The 26,430-nt window shown below is 39.9% G+C and overlaps 1 protein-coding gene across 3 annotated transcripts in view; it reads left to right on the top strand.

The window, feature by feature from the left end:
- The window catches only part of LOC140462973 (breast carcinoma-amplified sequence 4-like), a 31,540-nt gene that overhangs the window by 2,270 nt on the left and 2,840 nt on the right, over positions 1 to 26,430 (top strand). Inside the window, exons 2-4 of one of the 3 annotated variants that reach the window (XM_072556543.1) lie at positions 15,737 to 15,826; positions 16,227 to 16,298; positions 25,527 to 25,628. In XM_072556543.1, coding sequence (XP_072412644.1) covers positions 15,737 to 15,826; positions 16,227 to 16,298; positions 25,527 to 25,628 — 264 coding nt within the window. Of the gene's footprint in view, positions 1 to 15,736; positions 15,827 to 16,226; positions 16,299 to 25,526; positions 25,648 to 26,430 lie in introns of all 3 variants that reach the window. The other 2 variants (XM_072556545.1, XM_072556544.1) reach the window with 2 other exon arrangements.

The following is a 26,430-nucleotide window of genomic DNA, read 5'->3' as shown; positions in this document are numbered from 1 at the left end:
TCAAGAGGACGGTGTTAAGTTTGGAGGCTTGGGACTGGGATGAAATGAGGAAACTGGTGAAATCCACATCAATCCCTTGTGATTGCAGGGTCACATTATTAAAGGTGCGCAGTGTGAGACCCCTGGAGAAGGTACTTTCGTAATAGCTGGAAAACAGAAATTGAGAGAAACACAGTAGGCCAGGTTGGAACTCTGAAAATTACTGATGTTTTTGATGTGAAGGGATTTACTGTGAGATGTTACAGATAATATTAGTCCATCAGGAATATCTAATAGTTGTGATAAAGCATTCCCACACCTGAGCATTCTCCTGTTTTCTGCAGTTGTTTTATCACTTGTTCACAGACTTAAAGTTGACAATTAATGAAATTAACTGTAATGGCAAATCTGGTTTTAGGAGAGCTTTGGCAGAAATAATTTGACCTTCTTGGACACTTCAGAAACCTTAGATTGTTTTCAGACCTATACGCTCGAATCATTGCACAACTGGAGTCAGTTGGATGTTGAGCACAGGATAATAAATTTAATGGAAGGAATTAGGAGGCCATAAGCATAATTAATGAAGTAAGTTTTTGCAAGTGTTTTTGAACAATGGACATGGGGTGAAATGTCAAAATACATTAGCTGGTGAGGATGAAAGAAAGAAAACAATAAAAGAAGCAGAAAATAAAACAAAAATTGCTGGAAAAACTCAGCAGGTCCAGCAGCACATTGGAGAGAAATGGGAGTTAGCGTTTTGGGTCCAGTAACCCTTCTTCAGAACTGAAGCAGGATTTGATAACATGCTGAAGTGGATATTAGGATTCCCAGATCAGGTGGGTTGAAGCAAAACCAGTGGGCAGCAGGAACTAATTGAGGTGTGTGAGGACATGGATGATGAAGTTGTGGATTATTTGAAGTTTGTGGCACAGGAATGCTCATTGAGAGAATTTGGTTGTAGTCTGAAGAAGACACAAATGAGAGGGCAGAAGAGATGAAGTTTGTTGAATACCATATGTTTCAGAGGTAAGGGAAACCAAATTTGGTCATGGGGAAAGCTTGAGATTAAACAGAACTTTAAAAATTGCACAACATTTGGTTAAGCATCAGCAAACAGCCAGAAAGTAGTACATTTGTAGATTTACTCTCAGACATTTCATCACCATGCGAGGTAACATCATCAATGAGCTCCAATGAAGCGTTGGTGTTCTGTCCCGCTTGCTATTTATCTGTCTTGGTCTGTTGTGGTGGGTGATATCACTTCCGGTTCTTTTTCTGAGAGGTTGGTAAATGGGGTCCAAATTAATACTTTTGATAATGGGGTTCTGTTTTGACTGCCAGGTCTCTAGGTATTCCCATGCGTGTCTTTGTTTAGTCTGTCCTAGGATGGATGTATTGTCCCAGTCCAACTGGTGTCCCTCTTTGTCTGCATGTATGGATACTAGTGATAGTTGGTCACGTCTTTTGGTGGCTAGTTGGTACTCAGGTGGTTAGTTTCCTGCCTGTCTGTGCAATGTAATGTTTGTTGCAGTCCTTGCAGGGTATTTTGTATATGGCATTTGTTCTGCTGATTGTTGGTACGGGGTCCTTTAAATTCATCAGGAGCTGTTTCAGTATGGTGGTAGCTTTGTGGGCTACCATGATGCCTAGGGTCCAGAGTAGTCTGGTGATCATCTCCAAGATATTTTTGATGTATGGTAGGGTGGTTAGAGTCTTTGGCGTGTTGTGTCTTCTTGTTTAGGTCTGTCATGTAGGAATTGGCGGACTGTGCTTATCTGTTGTTCCTGAAGACTTTGCATAAGTGTTTTTCCTTGGCTTCTCATAGTTCCTGGGTGCTGTAGTGTGTTGTGGCTTGTTTAAATAATGTCCTGATGCAGCATCATTTGTGGGTGTTGGGATGATTGCTCCTGAAATTGAGAATCTGGTCAGTGTGTGTGGCTTTCCTGTCGACATTGGCCTCCCGATCTCCTTTGGCTTTTCGTTTTACAGTGATGTCTTGGAAGGGGAGTCTCGCTGTTCTCTTCCTCTTTGATGAGCTTTATACTGGTAAGGCTATTGTTTATGTGTTTGTGGGTTTCTTCTAATTTATTGCATTTCATGATGACAAAAAGGTCATCCACATAGTGGACCCAACGCTTGGGCTATATCGTGGGAAGGGTTGTTCGTTCCAACCTCTGCATATCTGCATCTGCTAAGAGACCTGTTACTGGTGATCCCATAGGCGTCCCATTGATTTGTTTGTAGATCTTGTTGTTGAAGGTGAAGTGGGTTGTGAGGTACAGATCTACTAGTTTGAGGATGCTGTCATAAAGTCATAGAAATGTACAGCACGAAAACAGACCATTTAGTCCAACTCGTCCATGCCGACCAGCTATCTCAACCCAATCTAGTCCCACCTGCCCGCATCTGGCCCATATCTCTCCAAACCCTTCCTATTCATATACCCATCAAGATACCTTTTAAATGTTGCAATTATACTAGCCTCACCACTTTCTCCGGCAGCTCATTCCATACACGTACCACCCTCTGCATGAAAAAGTTGTCCCTTAGGTCTTTTTAAAACTTTCCCCTCTCACCCTAAACTTATGCCGTCTAGTTCTGGACTCCCCCACCCCAGGGAAAAGACTTTGTCCATTTATCCTATCCATGCCCCTCATGATTTTGTAAACCTCTATAAGGTCACCCCTCAGCCTTCGCGCTCTAGAGAAAACAGCCCTAGCCTAGTCAACCTCTCCCTATAGCTCAAATCATCCAATCCTAGCAACATCCTTGTAAATCTTTTCTGAACCCTTTCAAGTTTCACAATATCATTCTGATAGGAAGGAGACCAGAATTGCACGCAATATTCCAACAGTGGCCTAACCAGTGTCCTGTACAGCTGCAACATGACCTCCCAACTCCTGTACTAAATACTCTGATAAATAAAGGGAAGCATACCAAATGCTGCCTTCACTATCCTATCTACCTGCGACTCCACTTTCAAGGAGCAATGAATCTGTATCCGAAGGTCTCTTTGTTCAGCAATATTCCCTAGGACCTTACCATTAAGTGTATAAGTCCTGCTAAGATTTGCTTTCCCAAAATGCAACACCTCACCTTTATCTAAATTAAACACCATCTGCCACTTTTCAGCCCTCAGGCCTATCTGATCAAGATCCCGTTGTAATCTGAGGTAACCTTCTTTGCTGTCCACTACACCTCCAATTTTGGTGTCATCTGCAAACTTACCAACCATGCCTCTTATTCTCACATTCCAAATCACTTATATAAAAATGAAAAGTAGTGGACGCAGCACCGATCCTTGTGGCACTCCACTGGTAACAGGCCTCCAGTCTGAAAAACAACCCTCCACCACCACCCTCTGTCTTCTACCTTTGAGCCAGTTCTGTATCCATATGTCTAGTTCTCCCTGTATTCCGTGAGATCTAACCTTGCTCCAGTCTCCCACGGGGAGCCTTGTCGAATGCCTTACTGAAATCCATATAGATCACATCTACTGCTTTGCCTCATCAGTCCTCTTTGTTACTTCTTCAAAAGCTCAATCAAGTTTGTGAGACATGATTTCCCATGAATAAAGCCATGTTGACAATCCCTAATCAGTCCTTGCCTTTCCAAATACATGTACATCCTGTCCCTCAGGATTCCCTCCAAAAACATGCCCACTACCGATGTCAGGCTCACTGGTCTATAGTTCCCTGGCTTGTGCTTACCACCTTTCTTAAACAATGGCACCACATTAGCCAACCTCCAGTCTTCCGGCACCTCACCTGTGACTATCGATGATACAGATATCTCAGCAAGAGGCTCAGCAATCACTTCTCTAGCTTCCCTAGTGCATGATGTGGGAGGTCAGGGACACTGATGGTGTCTCTGGCTCCTGTAGCTGTGGAAAGTGTGTACATATTCAACTCATGCAGGAGCATGTTGCAGCACTGAAAAAAGAACTAGATGACCTCGGGCTCATCCAAGAGAACAAGAATTTTCTGGACAGGACCTTCCAGAAGAGCATTCCAGAAGAGAGAAGGGAGATGACAATGAGGAAGGAAGAGATGATTCAAGTACAAGAGACCCCAGGGAAAGTAGCTCTCATGAACAGGTTGACTCTCTTGGAAACTGTCAAGACAGACGACACTGCCAGTCCGAGAGGCCAGTCCGAGAGGCGGACAAGTCTGCCAATCGAAAGTTGGCATGGAGGCAGAGCCGAGGAGTCAGACATCATGCAGAGTCCGAGGTAGTGGGGACTCCATAGTGTGAAGGACTGAAAGGGGTTTCTGCAGCAAAGGCAGGATTTGAGGATGGTGTGTTGCCTTCCTGGTGCCAGGATCCAGGACATCACCAACAAGAGTGCAGGGAATCTTCAAGGGCGAAGATGAAGAGCCAGAGGTGGTGGTGCATGTCGGCACAAATGATGCTAGGAAGAAGAGGAGGAACATTCTACAGAGGGACTTCAGAGAACTCTGAAGAAGGCTGAAAAGCAGGACTTCCAGGGTGGTTATCTCTCCAGTTCCTTGGGCTGGAGAGGGCAGGAACAGGGAGATAATGGACTTGAATGTGTGGCTGAGGAACTGGTGCAGGAAGCTAGGATTTAAACTCTTGGATCAGTGGGGGGTATGTTTTGCGGAAAGGATAAATTATACAAGAGGGACGGGTTGCACCTTAATAGGTGGGGAACCAGCATTCTGGCAGGCAGGTTTGCCGTTACAACATGGGTGTGTTTAAACCAAGTAGTGGGTGGGAGGGGACATATTGGAAATTCAAGTAGGAAGTTAAAGGGAAAGTGAGAATAAGAGGAAGTTAAGAAAGACAACAGAATCAATGGAGCAGAAAACTCGAGAAGGGATCATACAGTATGGTCAAGTGAAATAGGGATTGATAGGAAGGATGAGAGGAGTAACAAATTGAAAATATATATGAATGCACAAAACATAAGAAATAAGGTGATGAACTTGAGGCTCAATTGGAAATTGGCATGTACAATGTTGTGGGGCTAACTGAGACGTGGCTTCAAGTGGACAGGGCCTGGGAAATGAATATTCAAGGCTAAACGTGCTATCGAAAGGACAGACTGATGGGCAGAGGGAGTGGGGTGGCCCTGTTGGGTGAGGAATGTCCCTTGTGAGGGGGGGACATAGAATCAGGAGATGTAAAGTCAGTATGGATAGAGCTGAGAATTTTTAAGGGTAGAAGGGAGTTATCCAGAGGCCGCCAAACAGTAGTCTGGATGTGGGGTGGAAGTTGAATAAGGAGTTGAAATTGGCCTGTCGCAAAGGTATTACTACAGTTGTTATGGGGAATTTCAACATGCAGGTAGACTGGGAGAATCAGGATGGTACTGGATCCCAAGAAAGGGAGTTTATGGAGTGCCTCCAAGATGGATTCTTAGAACAGCTTGTACTGGAGCCGACCAGGGAGAAGGCAATTCTGAATCTGGTATTGTGCAATGAACCAGATTTGATCAGAGACCTCGAAGTAAAGGAGCCATTAGGAGGTAGTGACCATAATATGATAAGTTTTAATCTGCAGTTTGAGAGGGAGAAGGGAGAATCAGAAGTTGAACAAAGGGACCTATGGAGCTATGAGGGAAGAGCTGGCCAAAGTTCAATGATTCAATACCTTATCAGGGATGGCAGTGGAACAACAATGGCAGATCTTTCTGGATATAATGCAGAAGGTGCAGGAACAGTTCATTCCAAAGAGGAAGAAAGATCCTAAGGGGAGGCAGGAACAGCCGTGGCTGATGAGGGAAGTTAAGGACTGTATAAAGATAAAAAAAAGTATAACATAGCAAAGATGAGCGGGAAGCTGGAGGACTGGGAAACTTTAAAATAGCAACAGAGGATAACTAAAAAGGCAATACACGGAGAAAAAAAATGAGGTACGAAGGTAAACTGGCCAAAAATATAAAGGAGAATAGTAAAAGCTTTTTTAGGAATGTGAAAAGAAATAAAACTGGTTAAGACTAAAATTGGTCCCTTGAAGGCAGAAATGGGTGAATTTATTATGGGGAACAAGGAAATGACAGAAGAGTTGAATAGGTACTTTGGATCTGTCTTCATTGGGGAAGACACAAGCAATCTTCCAGATGTAATAGTGGCTGAAGGACCTAGGGTAATGGATGAACTGAAGGGAATTTATTTTAGGCAGGAAATGGTGTTGAATAGACTGTTAGGTCTGAAGGCTGATCAGTCCCCGGGACCCAATGGTCTGCATTCCAGGGTACTTAAGGAGGTGGCTCTAGAAATCGTGGACACATTGGTAATCATTTTCCAATGTTCTATCGATTCAGGATCAGTTCCTGTGGATTGGAGGGTGGCTAATGTTGTCCCACCTTTCAAGGAAGGAGGCAGAGGGAAAACAGGGAATAAACCGGTTAGCCTGACGTCAGTGGTGGGAAAGATGCTGGAGTCAATTATAAAAGATGAAATTATGACTCATTTGGATAGCAGTAACAGGATAGGTCAGAGTCAGCATGGATTTATGAAGGGAAAATCTTGCTTGACTAATCTTCTAGAATTCTTTGAGGATGTAACTATGAAGATGGACAAGGGAGAGCCAGTGGATATAGTGTCCCTGGACTTTCAGAAAGCCTTTGATCAAGTTCTATATATTAGATTAGTGAACAGAATTAGGTCACATGGTATTGTTGGCAAAATACTGACTTGGATTGAAAATTGGTTGGCTGACAGGAAGCAAAGAGCAATGATAAATGGGTCCCTTTTGGAATGGCAGGCAATGACCAGTGGGGTACCACAAGATTCAGTGCTGGGACCGCAGCTGTTTTCATCTATATCATTCATATATATTGTAGTTATTAAAAGTAATATTAGCAAATGTGCTGATGACACAAAGAAGGGTGGCACGGTGAAATGTGAGGAGGATATTATGAGATTACAGGGTGACTTGGACAGGCTAGGTGAGTGGACGGATGCATGGCAGATGCAATTAATGTGATAAATGTGTGGTTATCCACTTTGGTGGCAAGAACAGGAAGGCACATTAGTATCTACATGGAGTCAAGTTAGGTAAAGAGGAAGTACAACAAGATCTAGGTGTTCTTGTACATCAGAGGAGGCACTAATATATGCTGAAAGACTGGAGCGACTGGGCTTGTATACACTTGAGTTCAGAAGGATGAGAGGGGGTCTGATTGAGACGTATAAGATTATTAAAGGATTGGACACTCTGCAGGCAGGAAGCATGTTTCTGCTGATGGATGAGTCCAGAACCAGAGGACACAGTTTAAAAAAAGGGGTAGGCCACTTAGAGCAGAGTTGAGGAGAAACTTCTTCACCCAGAGGACAGTGGGTATATGGAATACTCTGCCCTCGAAGACAGTGGAGGCCAAGTCTCTGGATACTTTCAACAAAGAGATGGATAGAGCTCTTAAAGATCGTGGAATCAAGGGTTATGGGGATAAGCCAGGAACAGGATACTGATTGTGGATGATCAGCCATGATCATAATGAATGGTGGTGCTGGCTCGAAGGGTCGAATGGCCTACTCCTGTCCTATTGTCTACTCCCACAGAGTTCTAGAGTACACCTGTTCAGGTCCTGGGGATTTATGCGTTTCAAGACATCCAGCAGCCTCCTTTGTAATATGGACATTTTCCAAGATGTCACCATCTATTTCCCTACATCCTGTATCTTCCATGTCCTCATTTACACATTTAGTATCTCCCCCATCACCTGCGGCTCCATACAAAGGCTGTCTTGCTGATCTTTGAGGGGCCCTATTCTCTCCCTAGTTACCCTTCTGTCCTTAATGTATTTGTAAAAACCCTTTGGATTCTCCTTAATTCTATTTGCCAAAGTTATCTCATTTCCCCGTTTTGCCCTCCTGATTTCTCTCTTAAGTATACTCCTACTGCCTATATACTCTTGTTAGGATTCACTCGGTCTATCCTGACTATACCTGACATATGCTCCCTTCTTAAGCAAAACTGCAATTTCTTTAGTCGTCCAACATTCCCTCTACCTACCAGCCTTTCCTTTCACCCGAACAGGAATATACTTTCTCTGGACCTTGATATCTCATTTCTGAAGGCTTCCCATTTTCTAGCCGTCTCTTTACCTATGAACATCTCGCCCAATCAACTTTTAAAAGTTCTTTCCTAATACCATCAAATTGCCTTTTCCCAATTTAGAAATTAAACTTTTAGATCTGGTCTATCCTTTTCTATCACTATTTTAAAACTAATAGAATTATGGTCTTTGGCCCCAAAGTGCTCTCCCACTGACACCTCAGCTACCTGCCCTGCCTGATTTCCCAAGAGTAGGTCAAGTTTTGCACCTTCTCTAGTAGGTACATCAGCATACCAAATCAGAAAATTTTCTTGTATACACTTAACAAATTCCTCTCCATCTAAATCTTTAACAGTATAGCAGTCCTAGTCTATGTTTGGAAAGTTAAAATCCCCTACCATAACCACTCTAATATTCTTACAGATAACTGGGATCTCCTTACAAATTTGTTTCTCAATTTCCCTCTGACTATTAGGGGTCTATAATACAATCGCAATAAGATGATCTTCCCTTCCTTATTTCTCAGTTCCACCCAAATAACTTCCCTGGATGTGCAGGGGAACCTGAATTATCTGAACGAGATAGGCAGGCACTATTTCGTTCAGATAATCGATTATTCAGTTAATTGATGAAATGCCTTTCCTCTAGTGCTCGGAGATTTTAAAGTATGCTCCTCGTTCAGGAGACTGCAGCAGTTTAAAGCGCGCGAGCCCCGGCTCCCAAACCCTGTCCACCCCGCCCCCTCTCCAGGGGCAGCCAGACTGGACAGCAACAAAAAGACTGCTGCTGCAGTTGCCTTTGTGGGGTAAGTCTCCAAACAACGCGCGCGCGTACGCACACCTTTTGACAGGACAATGTTAGAGAGATTATCTGGTGAAGGGGGGTTTTGGGTACATCCCTCTGTAGAACCTAAGGTAAAGTGTGGGGAGAGAGAGAGGGCAGGAGGTCAGTCATTTAGAGACGGTGCCTATTTAAATACTGTAAACAAAAGATGCAATCACTGTTAGAATAACATCTTTAATGTGGTGTTTCTGTCTGGACCTCGAGATCTCCATCGGATAGTGTGATTTTTGGATAATTGGTATTCGGATAATCGAGGTTCCTCTGTGATTCCAGGAATACCCTCCCTCATTACTGCTGTAATGCTGTCCGTTATCAAAAACACCACTCTCCCTCCTCTCTTGCCTCCCTTTCTATCCTTCCTGTAGCAATTGTATCCTGGAACATTAAGCTGCCAGTCCTGTCCACCTCTGAGCCATGTTTCTGTAATTGCTATGATATACCAGTCCCATGTTCCTAACCATGCCCTGAGTTCATCTGCCTTCCCTGTTAGGCCTCTTGCATTCAAATAAATGCAGTTTAATTGATCAATCCTACCTTGTTCTCTGATTTGTCCCTGCCTGCCCTGTTTGACTGGCCTTTGTTCTCAACTGTACCAGTCTCAGATGGATCTCTTTCCTCACTACCTCCCTGGGTCCCATCCCCCACCTTACTAGTTTAAATCTTCCCGAGCAGCTCTAGCTCCCTCCCAATATATTAGTCCCCTTCTAATTTAGATGCAATCTGTCCTCCTTGTACTGGTCATTTCTACCCCAAAAGAGATTCCAATGATCCAAAAACGTGAATCCTTCTCCCATACGCCAGCTCCTCAGCCATGCATTCATCTGCTCTATCCTCCTATTCATGCCCTCACTAGCATGTAGCACCGGGATTAATCCAGATATTACTACTCTCAAGGACCTCCTTTTTAAATTCCTGCCTAACTCTGTAATCTCCCTTCGGAATCTCAACCTTTTCCCTTCCTATGTTGTTGGTTCCTCCTGCTGGCCCCTCTTTCCCCCTTGAGAACGTTCTGCACCCTCTGAGACATCTTTGATCCTGACAGCAGGTAAGCAACACAATGTCCTTGCTGATGGAGTTGGTGCTGTTAGGTGTTTGTGTCCTTAGTTCATCTAGCAGTGAGGCCAGTGTTTCTTTGGTTAGGGTGATATTTATTGATGTGAATAGGGCGATCACATCAAAGGAAACAATGACCTCGTTGTCCTTTACCTTGGTGTCTTTGATGTTAAGGAATTCCTGGCTGGAGTTGATGGAGTGGCTTGAGTCTTCTACTAGGTGTTCCAGTTTGCGTTGCAGTCCCTTTGCAAGTCTGTATGTCGGTGTACCGGGAAGTGAGGCTATGGGTCTGAGATGGGCCCCTTGTCTATGTATTTTTGGTAATCCGTAGAAATGGTGTGTTGGCAAGAACTGAGCTAGCTCAAGCAAGACCTGAACTCGTGGCTTCAGTTTTGTTCATGTCGAGCTATTTGTCAAAATCAGGTGGGCCAATGGGCTGAAAAGTGGCAGATAGATGTTTAATTCAGATAAATGGAAGGTGCTGCATTTAGGGAAAGCAAATCTTAGCTGGACTTATATGCTTAATGGTAAGGTTCTAGGGCGTGTTGCTAAACCAAGAGACCTTGGAGTGCAGGTTCATAGCTCCTTGAAAGTGGAGTTGCAGGTAGATAGGATAGTGAAGAAGGCGTTTGGTATGCTTTCCTTCATTGGTCAGAGTATTGAGTACAGGAGTTGGGAGGTCATGTTGCGGCTGTACAGGATATTGGTTAGGCCACTGTTAGAATATTGCATGCAATTCTGGTCTCCTTCCTATTGGAAAGACGTTGTGAAACTTGAAAGGGCTCAGAAAGGATTTACAAGGATGTTGCCAGGGTTGGAGGATTGAGCTATAAGGAGAGGCAGAACAGGCTGGGGCTGTTTTCCCTGGAGTGTTGGTGGCTGAGGGGTGACCTTGTAGAGGTTTACGAAATTATGAGGGGCATGGATAGGGTAAATAAGCAAAGTCTTTTCCCTGAGGGCATAGGTTTACGGTGAGAGGGGAAAGATTTAAAAGAGACCTAAGGGGCAACTTTTTCACACAGTGGGTGGTATGTGTATGGAATGAGCTGCCAGAGGATGAGGAGGAGGCTGGTACATTTGCAACATTTAAGAGGCATTTGGATGGGTATATGAATAGGAAGGGTTTGGAGGGATATGGGCCGGGTGCTGGCAGGAGGGACTAGATTGGGTTGGGATATCTGGGTGGCATGGACGGGTTGGACTGAAGGGTCTGTTTCCATGCTGTACATCTCTATGAGTCTATGACTGGAGCTACAGGTTTGATCTCTGAACCAATTTAATTACAAAATAAATTTTACACACTTAAACTGTTTCTGTTTTTAATTGTTTCTGGTCACCACACTACCAGAAGGATGTGGATGCTTTGGAGAGGGTACAGAAAAGGTTTACCAGGATGTTGCCTAGTACAGGGGATTTTAGCTTTGAAGGAAGGTTGGACAGATTGGGTTTGTTTTCACAGGAGGTTAAGGGGCAACCTAATAGAAGTTTATAAAATTGTGAATGGCATAGAGAGAGTGGAAAGTATGAGGCTTTTTCCCAGGGTGGAGAGGTCAATTACTAGGGGACACTGGTTCAAGGTACGAGGGGGGATGTTTAAAAGAGATGTGAGGCAAGTTTTTCACACAGAGGATGGTGAGTGCCTGGATTGCATTTCCAGAGGAGGTGGTGGAAGCAGACACAGTTGCACATTCAAGAATCTCCTGGACAAGTACAAGAACAGGAAAGGAATAGAGGTATATGGATCCTGTAAGTGAAGACAGTTTTAGCATGGAAGGGCAAAATGTGGCGATGCAGGCTTGGAGGGCTGAAGGGCCTCTTCCTGTGCTGCATTATTCTTTGTTCTCTTGGCCTACAATATGAAACATTTGAAAATATAACAGTTGGAAATATGTGTTTGCAAATTTCAGAATCTTGAAATAAGTTTTACAAGTAAGATTGTTGATTGCTTTTAAAAGAACCATTCTATTAAATAATGGTTATATATGTAAACACTGTGCTATGGCATGTCTTCCCCCTGGTTTGGAAAAGCATAATAAGACGTTATTTTAGTAGAAATGCAAATAATGTTTGAAAACATACTTACAGGTTTCCCGAACCATTATATATTTTTTAAAAAGGGATACAACACTACATCATTAGTTTAAGATACCACCTATTATGGCATTATCTTTAATGACGACCAAAGCCCTAAAATTAATCTAGCTATCAGCGCAGTATCCCTCAATTTCAGCAGTCAGCTTGATAAATTTGAATTCAGAAACTAATGTTTCTGATTTGAACCTATTGTAGCCTTTTAACATAACCTCTGTGGTGTGTATTTCCAAGCTGCTTATCAACCCATTTACCTCATGAATTATAACATTCCTTATTCTGCTCATTGAGGTGTCAGATTTTACATGCTTTCCTGACTGCAATTAGGAAAGTAGTACTTGAAGATTGCTAGGATTCAGGTGTGAATAGTGACAGAATATCGTATCTCCTTATATAAAGTCAGAATTTGGAAAATATTGTTATAAGATTAATTTTGCTCTGATTTACTTCCATATTTTAAAATAAGTGCACTTTATATGCAGATTATACATTTTACCAAGTTGTGTGACATTGTAAATTTCAATTATATTTCCATACTCACTGATTATAACCAGATGTAGTAATGAGTATAATAGTATACATTTGCAAAAAACCCATAGTTCATGTTCTTATTCCACTGAGAATTACTGAGTAATGAATATAAATATGTGAAAACTTACATTTTTTTTCACTAATTTGAAGCTCACTGTTGATTTTATATTCTGAGTATAAATTGCAAGTTGTAAATAACTGCATATTTGTTAAGAATTATTTGTAAAGTGAAACAATTTTCTTACATTTATGGATAGAAATTGTCACACATAAATGCTAAAGTTTTGGCTGTCCGAATGTCATTTTAGTTTAAATTTATCTAGATTTGTCAAATTTATCTACACTCCTTCTGCAAATCTGACTCGATTGTTTATTTCAGGATTTGATATTAATTAGTCTACCTTTTCCTACTATTGCCTTTCCCTTCCTCACCTACGCCTTAAGAAATAAGAGTTTAAATGTCATTTTGTTTGTTCTTGATGGTTTATTAAAATTATAATTTTAACACTTTTGAGGAAACCTCTTTGAAGAAAATTGATGAAAAACAAGCACGATACACGTCTAACTAAACCTTTGTGTGAGCTCTGGAACACTTAGGTTCAGAGACCACAACTTGCCGATGCTGTACATATGATTCCTCCCTACAGAAGTTTTGGTATTTGTTGTGTTTCAGTGTGCAAAAGGTTGGGCCATTCTCAGGATAATTGATTTATTGCAATGATGGTGGTTTTATGTTCCATGTTTTTTTTCAACAGACATTTTATTTTCGTTTTTGTTTTTCTGTTCCATGCCCACTGTCATTGACTTTATCTTTACATAATGTCACATCTGATAATCGAATTGAAACTGCATCCATTTAAATTGTGCATATTATTGCAGTCTGGAGTGAAGTATGGATAATAAAATGAATTGTTTAATACCCAATTCATGCCAGTATATATTTTTCCATTAAATTTGTGAAAGAGTGAAAAAGCTTTCGTCTTACATAGCACCTTTCACAACTACCGGATCTCTGAGTCCTTCACAGCAAATGAAAGACTTTGAAACCATATCCATTTGTAATGCTGTGCTTATAATTAAATAGCTTTCTTGAATTTTGTATATGTAATAATGCTGATATCAAAATAATGCAAACTAATGATTTACTGTAAAGCCAATTTGATTTGCACATTATTTACTGTCAGTATCATGATGTAATGGCATTTTACTAGAATCCTAATGTCTGAAAAAAATAATTGATGGTCAGTTCTGAGATGTTATTTCATAAAATTGGAAATTAATTTGTATTTATCTCAGTTGTTATTGTTGTGATCCTGGCTGATGTAATTATCAGACAAGTATCTGACTGGATCCTTCACAATATGATGTTTTGGTTTCAACCAAGTGATCTCTCGCCGAAATGTAATCACTGCTGTAAATGTTGCTTTAACAATAAAACAGAGGTTTGTTAACAAAATAAATGAACAAAACCACTATATAAAATTAAAGATTTTTAAACACAGAGAACTATAAACCCATTAATCACCAAGCATTTCTTTGAAAAGAAACAAAACAATGTTTATACAGTACCCAAAACACACCTCTAGTACAGTACCCAGAATGTCATTCATACAATATTCACACCAGAATTTCTTTTATCTAACACCTCATAATATTCAAGTCACTTGTGACTTCAGCTTTTAGACTGGAATTGTAGATAGCTTCTTCCTGAAACTTTCTCACACCTGCTTAAATGTATTCAGTTTTAAGTAAACTCTTCAGATTTATGCCAACACTTGTGGTTTAGGACGAGCACTAACTCCACACTGTAACGTAACCTAGTTCACTATGTCTCTTGACCTACTCAGGAGCACAGGGCTATACAGCTATTGTAATCTAAATATTTCACTGGGCTCTCCCACTTGAAAGTCTAGCCCTCAACCCTATATGTGTTTCACTTAAACTTGGAAAAAATCAAGGTTTAAGGCCCCATTATTTATCTTACTGGGTTGCAACATAATCTAGAAGAAAACAAAAGTGCACAAAATCCAGCCAGTCTAAAGCCAAAACTCAAAATAATTTTAAAATAAATCCCCATGGCAACAGAAGTAGCTACAAAATAACTTTAGACTCTAAGAAAATCCATGTTGTTAACTCAAAAAACATAAGTTCAAACTAGTAATAAATGATTTTTAAAATATACATGAATCTTACAGTTTGCATTACAATATTTTCTTCCTTTTTGTTGTTAAGATGAAGAATGTTTCCATTTGTATTTCAAGCTTTTTGATTAGCCTATACAAACCCAGATGGGGGATTGTAATTTACTGCATTAAATAAAATAGATAAAATTTCTGTTGCCAAGGGAGACACAGATAGAGAAAAATCCAGAAGGGAGTCAGTGATTGTCTGGGTGTGCCAGAGAATGAATTGTTCAACATTCCTGTCGGAAATCCTGCAAGACTATTGGGAATTGGGTTTAGGGAACTCAAATTTGCTCTGATGTTAAAGTAACAGTGAATTCATTTTGCAGTTTGTTTTCAATGCGTTGGGCAGACATTTCAGCTGAATGAAATAAGAGTAGTATGTAAATGCACAGAAATTTGCCAGAAGGAAACTCGTAGCTGTGTCAGCTGGAGCAAGAAGCCTTGATGTGATGATGGTGGCAAATCTTTGCTGGGGCTTAGTTTGTAAAAATATAATTGCTGGGATAAAAGGGGTAGTACAAACTTGAATCCTTTTCTGGTGTTCGAAACGAAATCTTTCCAGCCTTTTTGTCTCATAGCGAGTCATATATGTCTGAACCATCTTTTCTTTGGAGGTAGTCCATTACTCAGCTAGTTTTTCCTGCCAGCCTTTGGCCCCAGTTTATCCGGCCAGATACAGACATGGAAACAAACTCTTTGGTTCACAAGTCCATGCCGAACATAATCCCAAGCTAAACTAGTCCCACCTGCCTGCACTTGGCTCACATCCCCCAAATATTTCTTATTCGTGTACTTATCTAAATGTCTTTTAAACATTGTAACTGTACCTGCATCCATCACTTGTTTTAGAAGTTCATTCCATATTAGAACCACTCTGTAAAACAAAAATTGCCCCTCATGTCTTTGTTAAATCTTTCTCCTCTCACCTTATCCAGCCTCTCCTTTTAACTTAAACCTTCTATTCCTGGCAACATCCTGATAAACCTTTCCTGAATCCTCTCCAGCCTTGATAATAGCTTTCCTACAACAGGGCAACCAGACCTGGACACAGTACTCCAGAAGAGGCCTCATCAATGTCCTGTACAACCTCAACATGATGTCCCAACACCTCGACTCAAAGGTGTATATATACTTTATTCTGTGTCATGGCCTCCATCAGTTTTCCCACTAATGATATTTAATAAATGTTTTATTCTTTGTGTTAAATGTACACTGACAGATTCTTGAGAATGTGTTCAGTAACAGACCTCTACGATTATAAAAAAAAATTAAGTTAATCTCTATCAAGTCAGGTTTCTCTCTGGAGTCTGACTTGTCTAGCATTACCAAGTCAAATCTACCTTATGTTCAAAAATGCATATAATACCGGTAAAGTTTCCTTTTTATGCACGATATAACATTATTAATATATTGCATTAACGATACCCTGTAATACAATAGGATGATAAGAGGTTATATGATTTTCATATTTACTTATCATTGTGGGCTCATGATGTACCTTGTATCTTTTTCTTGTGTAGGCCAAGAAACTTGATGAGAGCATTGAAGAAATGTTAATCAGATTGGATGAATTTTGTGCAATGCTTGAGATGGTAAGTTATTCAATATTTATGTTTAAATGAAATAGTTAAACATTTCATGATGATTGTATCCTAAGGTTTAGGATAATTGTGGAAAAGAACAATGAACAATCCGGTGTGAGAAGAACAGAGCTGGGCCGGATAACCTGGAGCCAAAGGTTGGCAGGAAAAACTAGCTGAGTAGTGGACTACCTACAAAGAAAAGATGGTTCAGACTAGCAAGGTGTATTTCCTCAAAAGCGAAGAACCGTGCAAACAAACTTAGAGCTACTGAATTAAAGAGGAGGTAGCAATTCGGATTAAAAAAAGAAAAAAACATGCTTTCAACAGATGTCAAGTAGAAACTACAATTTACAACCTGGCTGACTGTAGAAGTTTCAAAAGGGAGATGACAAAGCCAATAAGAGAAGCAAAGAAGGATTATAAAAAGTGACTGATATAATCAGACATCCTAAAGTCTTCTCTATGCTTATAAATAGTATCAGGATGGTAAAAGTAATAATGCTGATTAGTGACCAAAAGAGAATTAAGATATGGAAGCAGACGTTAAATGCACACTTTGCATCTGCCTTTACAAAGGAAACAGATGCTATCCAAGCCTTGATGATGGACAAGGAAATTCAGTCACTGAAATCAAATTTGACGCAGCATTGGATAGATTGTCTTTACTCAAAGCTGACAAAGTACCTGGGACTGGATGAAATGCATTCAATTTTACTAAAGAAATAGCAGAGACACTTACCATAATTTTTTAGCCTTCATTATACTTAGAGGTGATGAGAAGACTGGAGAATTGCAAACATAATGCCCCTGTTCAAAAAAGGGTACAAGGAGAAATCTTAACAATTACAGACCAATTGATGCAGTTATGGAAAACTTCTTGAAACAATAATTCAGGATAAAACTAATAGTTTCATGGACAGTGTGAAATTCAATTGTTGAACTAATTTGCTGGAGTTGTTTTGATGAGGTTTGAGCAGAGAGGGGCGGCGAGGATATTGCTGTTGATTTGGTGTATGTGAATTTTGAAAAGGTGTTTGATACAGTGCCACATAATAGATTTGAGAACAATGCTAGAACTTGTAGATTAAAAGGGACATGGATGCTATGGATACAAATTGGCTGAGTGATGAGTAACTGAGTGCTAGTTACTTGGTTTTTTTTGTTGGAGGCAGGTTTAGAGTTCCCTGGGATTGGTATTTAAATCTTGTTCCTGATAGAATTAATGATCTAGACCTTGATGCACAAAGAACAGTTGCAGAATTTAGAAGCATTGTGAGAAGGGTAGTGAATCTGGGAAACTCTTTACCTTTGAGGGCTGGGTCACTAAGTATATTCACAGTTGAGACAGACAAGATTTTTAATAGTGAGGAAATCAAAGTTTATAGGGAAAAGGCAGGAACATGGAGTTGAGAGTTCTCAGATCAGCCATGATCTCATTGAATGGCAATGTGGCTAAATGGTATACTTCTGCTTCCACTTGTTATGGTCTTATGGATGGTGTAGTACTTCAGAAGGCCATTGCCAAGTTGGTGGAGTAGACAGAAGAAGTTCAAAGCAGAAAAGTGAGGTGATATATTTTGGAATGAAGAACATGAGAGACAGTATAAAGGGAACTGCTCTGAAAGTTTAAAGAAAAAGACAGACCTGAATGTATATATGCTTAAATCATTAAGGTGGCAAAATAGGTGGAGGGAGCAATTGGTAAAGTAAAAGTCATCTTAGGTTTTAATAATATGATGTAGAATACTAGAGAAAGGAAATTATTCTGAACTTGTGTAAAAAAAAATTAATTAGAATTCAGCTAAGTATTGATTAGTTTGAGGTGCTTTAGGAAGGCAGTGAACACATTTGGAAAAGGTGCAGAAGATGTTTAGATTAGATACCCTACAGCGTGGAAACAGGCCCTTTGGCCCAACAAGTCCACACCAACCCTCCGAGGAGTAATCCAACCAGACTCATTTCCCTACATTTACCCCTGACTAATGCACTTAACACTATGGGCAATTTAGCATAGCTAATTCACCTGACCTTTTGGAATGTGGGAGGAAACCAGAGCACCCAGAGGAAACCAACTCAGAGAATGTGCAAATTCCACACAGACAGTCGCCCAAGGTGAGATCGAACCCGGGTCCCTGGTGCTGTACTAACCACTGAGCCACCTTGGCACCCCTAATGATTTACAAGAATGTTTCTAAGGAAGAAAAATCTCCATTATGCAGATAGATTGGAGAAGTTGGAATTTTTCCTTGCAGACAAAAAAAAAGTTGAGAGGAGATTTGATAGAAATTTTCAAAATCATGTAGGATCTGCTTAGAGTAGATGAGGAGAAAGACTGTTCTCACTTATGAAAGAATGGAGAGTGAGAGGGTGCAGACCTAAAGTGTTTTGTCGAAGAAGCAAATGCAATGTGAGAAAATATTTTTACACAATGGGTAATTAAGGTCTAGAAAGCATTGCTTAGAAGAGTACAGGTAGTTTGAATTGAGGTTCAATTAATTCATTCAGGAAGACATTAGATGATTATTTGAATAGAAACAATGTGCCGAGTTAGAGGGAAAAGGCAAGAGAATAGCACTGTGATAAAGCTCATTTTGAGAGCCTTCTACAGTGGACCTAATGATCTCATCCTGCACTACTCTAAGACATTGACATAATTAAAACATTCATTTCATCTTTTAAACAAAGGATAAATTACATTCTAATGCACAGAAGGGTATATAGTTTATGCTGCCAACTACAAATTCACAAGGGCCTTTCTCACATGGACTGCAGCAGCTCAAAGTGGCAGCTCACAGCCACCTACTTGAGGGCAATTAGACATTGGTTTTGCCAGAGCATTCACATACCAAGAACAAACAATACAATAAAGAACAAAGCATTGTATTGAGTTTTCAGTGAGTTTGGCTGATGTTCTAAGTGAAGAAGGACCTCCCAACAGTACATTGCTGGGTTATGAATGAGGTGCATTGAGAAAAAGTATATATAATTTATATATACAGCAGACTTTTTATTGATTGGCACCTATGGGATCAGGAGTGTGCTGTCAACTGTTGATATTTTGTTTGGCCATTCGATTGAACAAATATATTTAATTGAGGTAAATAATTTTTTTAAAAAAATCTATGATAATTGGACAGAATTATCAAGGGAAGATGATGGATCTAGCGGTATTATCATTGGACTGTTAGTCCACATGGCAGATAATGGAACTTGAAATCAATAAAAAATCTGGAATTAAGTGTCTAACAATGACCATGAAACCATTGTCAATTGTCAGAAAAACCCATCTGGTTCACTAATGTCCTTTAGGGAATGAAACTACCGTCCTTGCCCAGTCTGGCCACATGTGACTTCAGACCCACAGCGATGTGGTTAACTTTTCACTGCCCTCTGGGCAATTAGAGATGGACAATAAATGCTGGTCTAGCCAGTGATACCCACATCCCATGAATGAATAAAAGATACAGTAAACTTTGCAGTATTTGTGGTATATAATTCATGCTGTTTAGCAAGAATGGTGATTCATAAGGTGCCAGTTAAAGCAAAGTTAGCTATATTAATATATTTTGGAATTTGGATTTCAAAATGTAGGCAGAAGGGTATTGGCTAATTCTGGTTCTTTAAAAAAGCAAGATTAGAAAACAGGTGATTGCAGACTACTTTTTTTATTCATTCATGGGTCTTAATGAATGTTTATACTTGTGGGTTTATGACAGGTAGAGCATATATGTGAAGCTATAACTTTTGTTTTCAGTTCTGAAGAATCTAGAATTACACAAGTTATTTTTAATTCAGTACAGAAGATGGCAGGATTAGAGTTTAGAATCAAGTTCAGATTCTCTCCTAGGAGGAGTTTAGAAAACAAGTTAGCTCAGTGGAAGGGTTAAATTTGTATCGCCTCCAATTTAGGAGAGTTTGGTTAGAGATCTGTAGAATATTAGAACTTAGACAGTTAAAGTCCTCAGATTTGTGGAAAGTTCACATTGGAAAAGATTAATCAAATTGTCTCCAGAGTCCATGGCAAATAAACTTGCAGAGGTCAGTTAAACAGAACCGTAATAAGTTGAGGTAGAGGTGTAATTTCTTGAGAAATTTAAAAATAGCTAGATTTTTACTCTTTAGAATAATGAACTTCTGTTATATTGCTAAAGAAAACGTGCAATCTTTTGAATACGTTGCAGTGACTGACCACCAAAAGAATATGAAAGGAAGTTATCATAGAATCACAGAGTACAGTAGAGGCTGTTGAGTCTGTGAGCTTCCACATTGCTGTAAATGTCATCAACTAGACAAAACAGCTCACTGTTCTTTGCAGGGGGTCTGGGACTTCTATGAAGGGGGCAAGTAATGATGTGTTTTCTTAATCCACTAGATTGAGGAATACTTATACAGGAATTCAGTAAGGCATTCAACACGGTTCCCCATGAAAGACTGATTAGCAAGGTTAGATCTAATGGAATACTGGGAGAACTAGCTATTTGGATACAGAACTGGCTCAAAGGTAGAAGACAGAGGGTGATGGTGGAGGAGGGTTGTTTTTCAGACTGGAGGCCTGTGACCAGTGGAGTGCCACAAGGATCGGTGCTGGGTCCTCTACTTTTTGTCATTTACATAAATGATTTGGATGCGAGCATAAGAGATACAGTTAGTAAGTTTGCAGGTGACACCAAAATTGGAGGTGTAGTGGACAGCGAAGAGGGTTACCTCAGATTACAACAGGATCCTGATCAAATGGACCAATGGGCTGAGAAGTGGCAGATGGAGTTTAATTCAGATAAATGCGAGGTGCTGCATTTTGGGAAGGCAAATCTTAGCAGGACTTATACACTTAATGGTAAGGTCCTAGGGAGTGTTGCTGAACAAAGAGACCTTGGAGTGCAGATTCATAGCTCCTTGAAAGTGGAGAATAGTGAAGGAGGCGTTTGGTATGCTTTCTTTTATTGGTCAGATTATTGAGTACAGGAGTTGGGAGGTCATGTTGCGGCTGTACAGGATATTGGTAAGGCCACTGTTGGAATATTGCGTGCAGTTCTGGTTTCCTTCCTATTGGAAAGATGGTGTGAAACTTGCAAGTGTTCAGAAAAGATTTACAAGGATGTTGCCAGGGTTGGAGGATTTGAGCTATAAGGAGAGGCTGACAGGCTGGGGCTGTTTTCCCTGGAGTGTCAGAGGCTGAGGGGTGACCTTATAGAGGTTTACAAAATTATGAGGATAGGGTAAATAGACAAAATCTTTTCACTGGGATCGGGGAGTCCAGAACTAGAGGGCATAGGTTTAGGGTGAGAGGGGAAGGATTTAAAAGAGACCTAAGGGGCAACGTTTTCTCACACAGGGTGGAATGAGCTACCAGAAGAAGTGGTGGAGGCTGGTAAAAATGTAACATTTAAGAGGCATTTGGATGGGTATATGAATAGGAAGGGTTTGGAGGGATATGAGCTGGGTGCTGGCAGGTGGAACTAGATTAGATTGGGATATCTGGTCAGCATGGACGGGTTAGACCGAAGGGTCTGTTTCCATGCTGTACATCTCTATGACTTTCTGAGGAAGACCCTTTTTCACAAAGTATAAGTTAGAATATTTAATTCAGTATACAGTGATACCCAAAACAAAATAAAGAGAAGGAAAGATGGGATTAAAGAGAGAGCAAATATTTCATAGCAGATCACAAAATTCAAGCCAATGCATCCGTTGATGCTGTAACCAAACGAGAGCACTTCCTGCACATATACAGAGGCAGACACAGACTGACCAAATGGGGACCGATCATTTAGTGGCAATGATCACAAAAACACTAAGCAGTACAAGCTACTGTTCCCTGGGCATTCATTATGGGAAAAGTGGAGAAAACAGGCAGGACTACTGGATGCAATCTACAAATTAACAATAAAACCTCCATGCAATGTAAAAGAACACAATGTATATCTTCACCATAAAAATGTAGTTATGCTGCTATTCCAGATCTTTGATAAAACCATAAATTTTTTAGATTTTCCCTGTACCATCTTCACCATTTAAACCTCTCCCTTAAGTCTATGGTCATTACAGTGAGTCTATCAAGCTACACTGATGCAACACAGTGGAAATCAAGCCCTGCTATTCCAGATTTATAACAAAAGTTTAAGGGAGAGGCCAAATAGACTGGGGCTATTTTCTCTGGAGTGTTGGAGGCTGAGGAGTAACCTTATAGAGGTTTATGAAATCATGAGGGGCATGGATAGGGTAAATAGACAAGGTCTTTTCCCTGGGGTGGGGGAGTCCAAAACTAGAAGCCATAGGTTTAAGGTGAGAGGGGAAAGGTTTAAAAGGGGCAACGCTTTTCACACAGAAGGTGATGCGTGTATGGAATGAGCTGCCAGAGGGAGTGGTGGAGGCTGGTACAATAACATTTAAAAGGCATCTGGATGGCTACATGAATGGGAAGAGTTTAGAGGGATATAGGCCAGAATGCTGGCAAATGGGACTGGATTTAGTTAAGATATCTGGTCAGCATGGACGAGTTGGACTGTTTCCGTGCTGTATATCTCTGACTCAATGATGAAGTACACATTATTTCCAAATTTACCCGACTTCTGGACCTAATTTTATAGAAAAGACACACGAGGTTTCTGTTTGAATAAGAATTATTATTTATTACAAATAATTAGATTGTAACTGCAGGTAAACATTTATAAAATGTTGCATATGACACTACAATTAAAATTATAATTATCTTCTACACTCTCCCTTTACTCTCTCACACACATGCTCAGACATGGGTAAGAACACAAGGGTGGAGCAGGACCAGTAAAGGGGAAGCAGTGGGTGTAATATATTTGGATTTTCAGAAGACATTTGATAAGGTTAAGTTAAGCTACTTAACAAGGTGAGAACCCACGGTGATGGAGACAGTATATTAGCACAAATAGAGGATTGGCTAATTAATAGAACACTGGAAATTGGGATAAGAGGTCAGTTGGCTGGATGGCAACATTGCAATGCTACAGGAATCAGAGCTGGGGCCATTAGTATAGAAGAGCTGGATATTATTTAAATCAAGAAAGACTGCTGTAAACTACAGTGCAGAGAGATTTGAGAGCTCTCTTGCATAAATCTCAAAAAGCTAGGATGCTAGTTCAGATAATTTATTTTAAGCAAATAGAACCTTAGCCTTTATTTCAAACGGAATGGAATATAAAAGTAGGAAGGTTTTGCTAAATCCATACAAGGCACTGGTCAGACCATAACTGGAATGCTGTGAACAGTTTTAGTCCCCTTATCTAAAAGAAAGATATGCTGATATTGGAGGCAGTCCAGAGAAGGATTAATGGGTTGATTCTGGGGATGGAGGGACAGTCTTATGAGGAGAGATTGTGTAGGTTGGGGGCCTGTATTCATTGGAGTTTAGAAGAATAAGGGATGGCCTTGTTGAAACATACAAGATTATGAGAGGACTGGTCAGAAAGGTTGCTTCCCCATGTGGGAGTGTCTAGGATGACAGAGCATAATGTCAGTAATATTTATTTACAAAATCTGTTGAGCTATTTGCATGGGTTTCAAGTGACTTACTTTTCAAAACATATAGTCATCATTTGGAAATGGTTTTAAAACAGTTTTTTTCTCATTTCGGTTCACAGTTTTAAAAAAACACAAAATTAAGAAAACATGGTCCTTACATTCTGACCCAGAGTGTTTTAGTTTTAGCAGAACATTCTCCTATTCTGAAACAAAAGCAGACATTGCTGAAGAATCTCAGCAGGTCCAGCAGCATCTTTGTCAAGAAGACCGAGTTAATGTTTTGAGTCTAGTGACCCTTCTTTAGAACGGTTTGAAGAAGGGTTACTGAACTTGAAATGTTAACTCTGCTTTCTCTCCCATGGATGCTGTTGGATCTGTTGAGTTTCTCCAGCAGTTTCTGTTTTTGTTTCAGATTTCCAATTTTGTAGTTCTTTGTTTTATCTCTCTGTATTCTGTATTGGTTCAATCATTTTTAATTGCCATTAAATCAGTGGTTGGATTTGATAAGTACTATGTCTACTGATACACCCAGATTCCTTGAACTGTAGCTGTAGTAATTTATGCAGTATAGTCAGTACCTGTTTCTTTCTTTTTTGAAGAAAATTTACCACCTGTCTATTATTTGCACATTTCATCGCATCACTTTTAAAGATTGTAGTGTATTTCATTCTACAGGAGTAAGGGTGTCTTGCTGCAGTTGTACAGGGCATTGGTAAAGCCACACCTGGAATAGTGTGTGTAGTTTTGGTCTCTTTATATCTGTGGATAAACGTTCTTGCTGTAGAGGGAGTGCAATGAAGGATTACCAAATTAACTCCTGAAATGGAGAACTGACTCATGAGGATAGATTGAGGAAGGATTTTATTCACTGGAGTTTTGAAGAATGAGGGAGGCATCTCTTGGAAACCTGTAAAATTCTGACTAGAGTAGTCAGATACAGAAAGGGTGTTACCACTGATGGGGAGTCCAGAACCAGGGGTTATAGTTTAAGAGGTTATGGGTTAACATTTTAGAACTGAGATGAGGAGAAATGTTTTCACCCCAGGAGTGATGAGCCTATGGAATTCACTACCACAGAAATTGGTTGAATCCAAAACGTTATGCTTTCAGGAAGGAGGTAGATCTAACTCTTGTGGCTAAAGTGACCAAAGGATATGGAGAGATGGTGGGATGAGAGTATTGAACTTGAAGGTAAGCCAGAATCATATTGAATGGTGAACAATCTCAAGTGGTTGAGTGGTTAGCACTTCTATTTCTGGCAAAATAAATGGTGTTATCCAAAGCATATAACATTATAACATCTACCAAAATATTTGCAAAAATAGCTATTTTTAAATATCTAACTGCTCATGTGCTGACAGTAAGGATGGGAAGGATATCAATTCCTACCTTAAAAATACTCAAAAACTGAGCTTCCAAAGCTCTCTGTAGTAGAGAATTCCAAGGTCAACAATTGTCTTACTCAATTAATTTGTCCTCAACTCAAAATGAAATGGCATCCCTGTTATTTTGTTTAAATTGTGCCTATTGGTTCTAGAAGAATAAGAAGTGATCTCATTTAAACCGACAGAATACTTAAAGGTATAGATAAGGTAAGCAAAGGTATAGACAAGATGACTGCAAACTGTCCCTGGCTGGTAGTGTAAACCATTACAGTAATGTTTCTTTGAAGCATCATCTCAAACATATTCTAATTGGGGAAAATACCTATATTAGGGAACTAAAATTTTCCATTTTTGACAGATTCGAAGTGATTCATCACAAATCTTGGATGAAAATGTTCCTAAACTAAAGGCCAAGGCATTGGAAATGAAGAAGGTGTATGCAAAGATTGACAAGATGGAGGTTTGCAACTTTTCAAAATGCACGTCACAACCAAATTCAATTTAATTTCTGATATTCAAATGCCTAAATGTAAAGTAGACTTCAAGTGTTGGTGCTAGTATGTGCTTGAGTTGTGGCATGAATCCTAAAGCAGATGGGCTTTTCCAAGTCCATGCATAGTATCCTCATATTAAGCATTACACTTCAGCCGTGTGCTTCAAGGTGCTCTGTACTATTTAGTTACCTCATTTGGATAGCAGAAGGTGTTCCTCAACAGCATTGTGGAACAACTGCCGGTTAAATTTCCCTCACATGGTTCAGACAGAAGTGACAAATTTGTTGAAGAGAAATTTAAATTTTGAAAGGCTTACTTCCGAAATGTGACAACGATTTATAATTTTATGAAATATCCTTGAAGTTCTTTTACTGAAATCTTTGTATAAGTGTATTCTTGCATAATCATTGTAAGAACCTGAAAACATTTTTTTAAAAATTGGGAAAGCTCAGCTATTTCTTTACTTTATATTCCTGTATTTCAATCCTGGACTACAACGCTTTATTGATTTTCTTCATCGTAATAACGTACTCACTGCCTACTCTCCACAGTTATTTTGTTTGTACGCCAAACATCTAGGCTGATATTCTTTGGAACTACATACATCCTATAATATTGTTCATGGGAATGTAAGAACATAACTAGGCTAGTCATTCTGCTTCACCATTCAGGTGATCATGAATGACTGAACATAGACTTCTAAACACCAACAAGATGAAGGATGGGAAGGGTATCAATTCCTACCTTAAAAATACTCAAAAACTGAGC

This window comes from Chiloscyllium punctatum, chromosome 37 (assembly GCF_047496795.1).
Source record: "Chiloscyllium punctatum isolate Juve2018m chromosome 37, sChiPun1.3, whole genome shotgun sequence".
Classification (NCBI taxonomy): domain Eukaryota; kingdom Metazoa; phylum Chordata; class Chondrichthyes; order Orectolobiformes; family Hemiscylliidae; genus Chiloscyllium; species Chiloscyllium punctatum.
Note: the sequence above shows the minus strand (reverse complement) of the source record. Positions and strands in the feature narration are given on the sequence as shown.